Below are 9,939 nucleotides of genomic sequence, written 5' to 3'. Positions count from 1 at the left end.
GCCACTTGAGCTTCATTTTTAAGGCTTGTGTTAAATATTCATGCTCCTTTGAATAGCTCGAGCTGTGCAGTCTACAAAGAGAACATGGGATTAGAGACTGGTATAGTTTGGTTGAAGCTTGTGATCTTTAATGATGACAGAACACAATTTAACATCAGGTTTAAAAAAAACAAAACAAAACAAAAACAACAAACAACGAAACAAACAATAAAGCCAATATCACCTGCTACATGCTAAGAATAATAATAATAATCCAGCTTCATTTATCCACTGTAGACATTTTTACTCTAATACAACATGCAAGCTATCTCTGAAGCTTAAAGCCATCAACCCATCTCTGAAATGCTTCCATGAAAGCCATTGTGTTTATATTAAGAATATATATATTAACAATAGTAATAAATAATTCACTTAAAACATCCAGCTCTGGAACAGTACTTTAGATAAGTGCATTTAGGTGCATAACTTGTCATTGTACCTTTACAGTGCACCCAAGACTGTGGTGCCCTGTAAAATAACCGCTATCCCTTAAGTCATAATTTATCAATTTCCTTGCTTTGATCAGTATCTTAAGCTAATGATACTAAAGCATGAGTTTCTGTTGTTCAACAACTCCAACACTAAGGGTGCTCTAAGAAAAACAGACTCTAATTCATTTGCTCCAGTTGTTCCACTGTGTCCCGGAGGTCCTCTATCACAATGTCCACATCCTCCCGCGATGTCCCTCGACCCACACTAATCCTCAGAGCATTGATTGCTACATGGTATGGGATTCCACAGTTCAACAGAATATGTGAAGGCCTGTAAAAAAATTCATACTAATATATATATATATATATACAGCTCTGGAATAAAATAAGAGACCACTGCAAAATAATCAGTTATGTTGTTTTCTTACAGGTGCATGTATTGGTAAGATGAACAGTTTTGTTCCATTTTTTGTGAACTGCTGACAATATTTCTCCTAAATTCAAAATATACTGTAACTATTGTTATTTAGAGTGTATATTTAAAGGAAATGACAACACATCAAAATAACCCAAGAACATGCAGTATTTGGAGAGCTTTAATAACTCAAATAAAACAAAATGCAAATCATTTTTAAACAAATTGTGTTAATGCTTTGGCTAAATAACATTAAGAAATCAGTATTTGGTGGAATAACCCCGATTTGCATGCGTTTTGGCTCCATGATCTCCACCAGTTTTTCATGTTGCTGTTGGGGAACTTTATACCACTCTTTTTGCAAAAAAAAAGCAGACAGCTCAGCTTTGCTTGATGGTTTGTGACCATCCATCTTCCTCTTGATAACATTCCAGAAGTTTTCAATAGGGTTCAAATCTGGAGATTGGACAGTGGTCTCTTTTTTTCCAGAACTGTATAATATATATATATATATATATATATATATATATATATATATATATATATATATATATATATATATATATTAAGTAATAACTTAATATATATATATTAAGTTATGATATATGGTATCAAATATACAGTTAATAAGTGTGTTCAACAGTGCATGTCCTTCTACTATACACAAGCCACCTTAGATCATTATCCGCTAGTCAATTTAATTACTAATTACCAGCACTAAATTACATCAGTCTGACCTTACTCACAAGTTCAAGAGATTATCTTTGTGATTAAAGCTTTAGTGAGGTGCTATAGAACTTATTATTACACACAGAATTCAGAAGGTACATGCTGTGGTAGTGTAGCTTGGAATGTCTGCAGGTAAGAGACTCACTGATCTCCGTGGTCTGAGTGACAGGCAGCGCCCACGCTGGCCAGTAACCTCCTACATGTGGACAGCACTCTGCGGCCTACGACACAGCCAGGGACAGATCAATTATTTAATGCAGCTATTTTGTTTTACAAATGGCTGAGGTCAGGACCCAAGCCAGCACATGTGACATGAAAATCTTACATTTCATTAATGAGCCATCTTTCGATGGATTAATATGTAAGTGAGCAAACTTCATCTGCAACGTATCAGTATACATCGCTGGCATTGGAATGTTCCGGAAAAAGAAATGATGAGTCAATTAAACCTGGGAGTATAATGAAGAATGTCCTAAAAACCCAATAAATGGTTCCATGTGTTGTTTATTGCCCCATGAATGGGATTTTAGCTGCAAAATGGCAGAATATGAGTGTGAATGCAACAGATAGGAATTAATGATAGGTAAAAATGAAAGAAGAGGTATTCACCATGCAGTCCTTGTCCAAGAATAGACACATTGCATGTGTTCGGTAGTGTGTCTGTTCCATGGAAATGACTGTTAAAACGTAGCTTCTCTTTTCCAAACACAGCCTAGATACAAAGAACAGGGTCATTTCAACATTAATACTACTCACTTTAAACTGTTACTGCAACAGAGAATAAAATAATACAAACTCAAACACAGACTAACTGGACTGACCAGCAGCCTCTGCTCCAGGTAAAGTCTGATATCCAACAGATGAGACTCGTCTTTCACCAGGTTTGTCGTCACCAATTCTGCAGCCTTTGCAAAGATGAGAAGCCCAGTCACTTAAAAGACTGAAACCAATTTTGAGTGATGATGCATAAAGGAATACACATACATCTACCAGAACAATGCTGAGGGAAACCTCTTACCTTCCCCAAACCGGCAATCATTGCTGTGTTCTCAGTCCTGAAAAAGAAAGTTAGGCACAATATCAATTTCAGAGTCAATGTTTCAGGCTTATTTATTTATTTACTAGTTCAAAGGGTTAGCATTGCCACACAACACTTATACTGCAATGCCAGCTAATAAAGCCATGCAATACCCTGGTCTAAAGTTGCACTCCTGTCCTCCGCCAAAGAGCAAAGGGTAAAGAGGGGTCATCGTTCCAGGACCTTTCACAAACAAGGCGCCAATTCGAGGAGCATAGAACTGGCAGTAAACAACAACAATTATTTCTCATTTTATTGTATTTGTTTTATATGTTATCACTCTGGAATTAGGATCATGTGGTCATCTGCTTACTTTTTGCAAATGTTAAAATCAACATGTCCAAAAATACATGAATACACGTCTATACTTTCTCATTAAGTATAGACTTAGCATCCAAATCACAAATCAGAAAATGGTTACCAACAATTATTTTAATGGTACTTGTTCAAAACATTTAACATCATTATATTGTTATTATTATTATTACCCAACCAGGACTGTTTACCTTATGTCCCACTATTGTAAGGTAATCCACCCCAAGCTCTTGAGCATCCACATGGATCTTCCCAATGGCCTGTGCTGCGTCTGTGTGCAGCAGAATCCTGGGAGAAGATGATGATCTTTTTGCTGCCTTCACCCTCTGACAAATCTCCCTGATTGGCTTAATCACAGCAGAATTTATGTACTTAAATTTGTAGATTTCTAGCCATTATTAATTTTTTTTTACTGTGTTATTATTTAATTCTTGTCGTAAATAGTGCAACAAAAATATTTGTGTTTACTATTTTCCTACATTTCTTGGCATCACATAAAAAACAACAACCGACAAGCTTTAATTAGAATTATAATTTATCTTAATATTCTTCAGAACCCTTCATTTAGATTCCTAACAATAATAATGCCTTACCATAATAGCGCCTGTCTCATTGTTGGCCAGCATGACTGACACCAGGCACGTGGAGGGACGCAGTGCTGCCATCACGTCCTCCACCTCTACCCGGCCAGTTACTCTGGAAACAGGCAGGAACGTGACATCTACAAGAGAAATCCAGGCAAGCACGCCTCAAATGCAACTCTAGTTTAGCATGGAATAAAAATGCTTATTCAATTATTCATTCAATCAGTTAGACAGTTGATTAATTATTCAAGTGACATTCTATTCTGGTCGGGGTCATGGGGGATCATACACACCAACATTCACATACTCGTTCACACATAGTGGTGATTTAAAGTCACCAAACCAATACACCAATCAACCTGGAGGAACCCCACAGGGACAAAGGGAGAATATATGAACTCTGTACAGACACTAACCCAAGGCCAGGATAGAGCATAAAATGGTGACCTATCAAAATATTTCCACTGAAATATTATAACTGTTCATTTAGACAACAGCATAATAAAATGACTAATCAGAACTTTCAATCATACAGAGGATGCTGTTGGCCTGGGCATGTGTCATCATTACCTGCCTTGTCCATTTTTACCAGGTGTTCGGCCACGAGTTTAACAGAATCATGCTCCACATTGGATGTGATGATGTGAGGACGGATCCGTTTGCCATTAAGATGATAATTTTCTTCTCGTCCACCGTCAGCCACCATGCTGCTTTTCCGGAAGTGTTCCATTGCTGAGTGGAACACCATGTTATTAGCCTAAAACAATCAGAGAATAAAGTAAAGACATGTATTATTAGTTTTAGGAGACCAGGTGCAGATTAAGTACAGGTGTCAAAAATCGTCCTGGTGTCAAAATATATGCAGTGTACATAATACAGATATATACACTACTCACACAAAGTTAAGGATATTCGGCTTTCGGGTGAAATTTCAGGATGCACCCAAAATACACTATAACCTTTACAGGTGAACTTAATTTGACCTTCTCTACACTTTTGAATGTACATGTCCAACTGTTCAGTGTTTCAGTACTTTTTGCATAACTTGCTGTTCTCTAACAAGGTGCTTAACGGCAAAATTCACAACTGGTGTTTGATCCATGAATCGACCAATAAATTTTCTGGTTCAATTAGAATTGGTATTTAAACAGTCCTCTTCATCATGCTGTTCACATTTTGACATCATGAGACCAAGACGACACCTAACAATTGATCAACAGTACCTCACCATTGCGAGGCTTCAAACAGGATGTTCTCAGAGGGAAGTGGCCACTGAGCTTAGAGTGTCACAGAGTGTCATCAACAGGTTGCGACAGAGATACAGAGAGACTGGAAGAGTCACAGAAAGGCATGGAAGTGGACGTCCTTTGGCCACATCCCATGTTGATGACCGCTTCATTGTGAACAGTGCCCTGCGGAACCGGATGATGAATGCCACTCAACTCCAGGCACACTTAAGGGAGGGGAGAGGCACCCAAGTGTCACGTCAGACTATTTGAAACCGTTTACATCAGCGTGGTCTGCGTGCTAGACCACCTGCAAGGGTACCTGACCACACCGCCAGGCACAGGCATTGGGCCAGGGAGCATTTACGCTGGACAAGGGACCAGTGGGCCTCAGTGCTGTTCTCTGATTCGATTCACATTCTCTGAAGTCGATTCACGTTGAGCAGAAATGATGGCCGTCAACGATGTTGTGGTGGTGTGGGCAGGTGTGTCTACTCAATACAGAACTGCCCTACATCTTGTGAATGGTACAGTGACAAGCCAATACTACCTGAATAACATCATTAATCCAGTCATTGTGCCCCTGCATGAACAACACAGGCCTAATTTCATCTTCATGGACCACAATGCTCCAGCTCATTGAGGTCGCATTATTAGGGAACGGCTGCTGGAGGCTGGGGTACGTCAAATGGAGTGGCCTGCACTTTCTCCATACCTGAATCCCATAGAAAACCTATGGGATCAGCTGAGTCGCCATGTAGAGGCTCGTAACCCTGCACCCCAGAACCTCAATGACCTGAGGGCCGCTCTTCAAAAAGAGTGGAATGCCATGCCTCAGCAGACAATAAGTCGACTTGTGAACAGCATAAGACGTCGTTGTCAAGCTGTAATTGATGGTCAAGGGCACATGACAAATTATTGAGACATTGACATTTTCTGTTGTGGTATTCCCACCACTCTTGTTGGCTTTTGTTTCAATAAACTGTTTGAGATGAGGAAATCACCATTGCATGCTTCTACTTAAATGCCCTACTTTCATGATATAATATCACTGTAGCACGTAAGCACTGTAACTTTTTACATTATAGATAGATAGATAGATAGATAGATAGATAGATAGATAGATAGATAGATAGATAGATAGATAGATAGATAGATAGATAGATAGATAGATAGATAGATAGATAGATAGATTTTCTAATTCTAAGATTTATCTAAATTTAGATAGATAAAAGTTTTTTTTTCCAAACCTAATTTCATGTTACCATACATTTCCTGTTTTAGGTCAGTTAGGGCCAACAGGCCAATCTACTTTATACTGTATCCATAAGAGATCGTTTCATAATAATAACTACATTTTATTCCAGCTTTTATTTACAAAAGATTTTCAGTGTGTCAAATTTTGGCATGCACATTGAATGTTTAAGAAAGCCTTCTTCTTCTTCTTCATCTTGTCACAATGCATGGAATTTTCCCTCTTCCCTCTAACAGAACTGTATAAACTAGTCAGGTTTGTGTGTCTCCTTGCACATACATCCTTTCTCAGTTCACTCCACAAATTTTGGAGGTATGCTTATGATCACTGCCCTGCTAAAAGGCCTAGTTGCAACCAAGTTTGAACTTTTTGATTGATGTATTGAGGTGTATTGGGGTTCATATTTCTAGATACACGTCCATAATGCCATTCAATTTTTTTTAAAGTAAAATATTCCCTTTCTTAAAACCCTTCTTGAGGCTTGAGGCTTCCTTCTTTTCATGCCATGGTGATGTAGGCCTCTCTTAATGGTAGATATACATACACTGGTACATGATGGTACTATTTTTCTGATGTCGTCTTAGTGTACAATTAAACCCTTTTGAACACAAGTCCTTTCATCCCTGGGAGGTCATTTGGGCTTCTTTCCTGAACAAAACAGTGTCTTTGTGGTCCAAAAAGTTGTTTTTATATTTGAAAATGACTGTTTGCAAATATGCTCATTGTACCTTCAGCTGTTTAGATAGCGTCTAAAGAGGAACTTGACTACATTTTTTCCTCTGAGGACTTGGCTGCATTGCTTGGACTTTCCAATGGTATCAAGGGCACCCTTGGCAGCCACAGGTATATTCCCATTAACTCCTAATTAAGACATTAGGCTAATTAGAATCTTGTGCATATGACTGACTCAATGACTGTAATCTTCCAGACTTTTTAAAGAGAAAATCAACTTGATATATTTACACAGTGGCTCACTGGACAAATCAGTCTGATAAATCAGTCTTTAATTGATTGCTATCTCATATGTAGTTATTGATCTAACTGACTTGCCAAAAGAAATGTGCAGTAACATAAAAAATGGTGGATTTGTAAAGAACTGAGATTGAACATCTTTATCTACATAACTACTGTATACTATACTAATATTTCTTACCAACAAGACTGAAAAAAAAACAGATTTAGGCTCTAAAAGCTTCTGGAGTGTAACATAAGCCAAGAAATAAATTACAGCAAGTTCCCACCTCAGTGCCACCAGATGTAAATATGATGTCTGTTGCCTTTCCTCCAACCATCCTAGCTACATTCTCTCGTGACTGGTTAATGATGTCTTTGGCTTTCAGGCCTGGAATAAGATAGCAGAATATAAGTACATCTGATTGTTGAGTATCAGAGATGCACTGTATGTGAGCCGGCTGAGAACACACCTGGCAGGTACATGCTGCTGGGGTTTCCCCAAGCTTCATTTAAAGCCTCAGTGACCACGCTGACCACTTCAGGATCAACTGGAGTAGTGGCATTATAGTCCATATAGATTCTGATTGAAAGGTAAAACATTATTCTTGTGAGTTGTGTTCTACCACACTTGACCCAATATCAGAATAATCATAGCAAGAGGAAATAATAATAATAATAATAATAATAATAATAATAATAATAATAATATCAATTAAATTAATGACAAAACATTATATAGCAGTTTTTATACAGTTCAAAGTGCTCATGTGACATAAAAACCCAAAACATTAATGATTGTTAAATAAAATACACAGACCAGGCATAACATTATGACCACCTGCCTAATTATTGTGTTGGTTCCCCTTTTGCTGCCAAAACAGCCCTGACCTGTTGAGGCATGGAGCAGTTTTGGAGATGCTCTGATCCAGTCGTCTAGCCTTCACAATTTGGCCCTTGTCAAACTCGCTCAAATCCTTACACTTGCACCATTTTTCCTGCTTCTAACATATCAACTTTGACAAAAGACAAAATGCTGCCTAATATATCCCACCCACTAACAGGTGAGGAGATAAACAGTGTTATTCACTTCACCTGTCAGTGCTCATAATGTTCTGCCTGATCGGTGTAATACAAATAATAAAACTGTAATAAACACTAGCAGTACCAGACAGATGTGTATAATAATAAGTAAATGAACAACGGTGAAAATATCAAAACATGCCAGTTAAAGGAAAATAATACAATTAAATTAAATGCGCAAGTAAAAAAAAAAAAAGGATATCCTCATTATGAAATGCAGCTAGGATGCTGTTTTAATTTTGACACTTATCATAACCGAGAGTGTAATGAAGATACACATGCACACCTTAGAGCTATAGAAACAAGCATTATATTGATAGTACTTTAATATCCCAGAGTTCTCTCACCTGGTCAAAGCAGGACTAACCACATGCTTATGGTGATGGTCCAGATCCACCGTTGCCTTGTCCTGTGGACTCTGAGCCAGAGGATCTGAGGATTCAGCCTTGTCACACATTGTCTAATTTAAAATAAACACAGATGTTATCCGATGGACATTATGTTAGTGTGAATGAGCTAACCTACTGATCAGCTATTTACACCCTTTAATTCATTCATTATCAGTAATCCCTTTCTCTACAATAAATAAATATACACACACTTCAGCTCTATGCTGCTGCTCAAAATTTGCTGTTATAATTTTTTACGCTATCCGACACACACGTGTGATCCCAGCCCAGCCTCACACATGAACCATCCGCCACGTGCCGCTTATTTTACTCTAGAATTAACTATATTATAACTAACCACAGAATTTGGAGATTTTGCTTGAGTAATTTCACTTACTAGAAGAGTTGTATCTTATTAATGATTTACCGGCATCCTTTCTGATAGCTAGAGATGAAACAGGAAGTACAGTACCCCAAACTCCTCCCACTGAGGGCGCTTGCGTCACTACTGGTGCCGGTGTTTTACAACGTGTCCCATCTCATCAGCCTGTCACACAGTAGCGCGCATTTACAGGTCTCCCTAAAACTATACCTTAAGTGTTTTATGTTAGTTTGTCTACTTTAATACTGCGACTTTATCACTATAATAAAAGCGTTGCTTCATTAGAATATATGAAGTATCGTGAAATTATGAAATGTGCAGGAAATCTTGGCAAGACATCTAGATGGAGAGATAGTGATTAGAAAACCGGAAGTAGTAGTGAGATAGGATGAATCATTGTAGTCTGATTTTAATTTAATACACCGGGACGGTGTTGATTTAGCCGACATATATTGATCAGTTAATATATTCATATGGAATAACGAAATATATTAATCAGGCAATTTTTTAAAATAGAAACACGCACAATGCATGTACACGTTTCTCTTTGTATTCTATATATACCGACTATACATTATGATAACCTGCCTAATATTGTGTTGGCCCCCTTTTGCTGCCGAAACAGCCCTGACCAGTCATGCACTGTGTATTCTGACACCTTTCTATCAGAACCAGCATTAACTTCTTCAGCAATTTGAGCAACAGTAGCTCGTCTGTTAGATCAGATCACACCGGCCAGCCTTCACTCCCCATTTGCAACAATGACCCTTGGCCGCCCATGACCCTGTCGCCGGTTCACCACTGTTCCTTCCTTGGACCACTTTTGATAGGTACTGACCACTGCAGACCAGGAACACCCCAAAAGAGCTCATCTAGCCATCACAATGTGGCCCTTGTCAAACTCGCTCAAATCCTTATGCTTGCCCATTTTTCCTGCTTCTAACACATCAACTTTGAGGACAAAATGTTCCCTTGCTGCCTGATATATCCCACCCACTAACAGGTGCCATGATGAGGAGATCAGTGTTATTCACTTCACCGAGGACTGCTTATAATGTTATG

General features: G+C 38.3%; 1 protein-coding gene across 2 annotated transcripts; it reads right to left on the bottom strand.

Moving 5' to 3' along the window:
* Positions 1-215: 215 nt before the first annotated feature.
* On the bottom strand, positions 216-9,014 carry scly (selenocysteine lyase). Of its 2 annotated transcripts, none has more exons than XM_058401910.1 (13): positions 8,893-9,013; positions 8,454-8,566; positions 7,497-7,606; positions 7,314-7,414; positions 4,162-4,348; positions 3,601-3,728; positions 3,199-3,354; positions 2,806-2,912; positions 2,633-2,669; positions 2,436-2,519; positions 2,224-2,326; positions 1,760-1,835; positions 216-801 (listed from the first exon to the last, which is right to left on the bottom strand). In XM_058401910.1, the coding sequence occupies exons 2-13, from the start codon at positions 8,561-8,563 to the stop codon at positions 648-650; spliced, it is 1,353 nt and encodes a 450-aa protein (XP_058257893.1). In that variant the 5' UTR covers positions 8,564-8,566; positions 8,893-9,013; the 3' UTR covers positions 216-647. The 2 variants fall into 2 exon arrangements, with proteins under 2 accessions (XP_058257893.1, XP_058257894.1); XM_058401911.1 differs by having other exon boundaries at positions 647-818; positions 8,893-9,014.
* Positions 9,015-9,939: the final 925 nt, after the last annotated feature.

This window comes from Hemibagrus wyckioides, linkage group LG11 (assembly GCF_019097595.1).
Source record: "Hemibagrus wyckioides isolate EC202008001 linkage group LG11, SWU_Hwy_1.0, whole genome shotgun sequence".
Classification (NCBI taxonomy): Eukaryota; Metazoa; Chordata; class Actinopteri; order Siluriformes; family Bagridae; genus Hemibagrus; species Hemibagrus wyckioides.
Note: the sequence above shows the minus strand (reverse complement) of the source record. Positions and strands in the feature narration are given on the sequence as shown.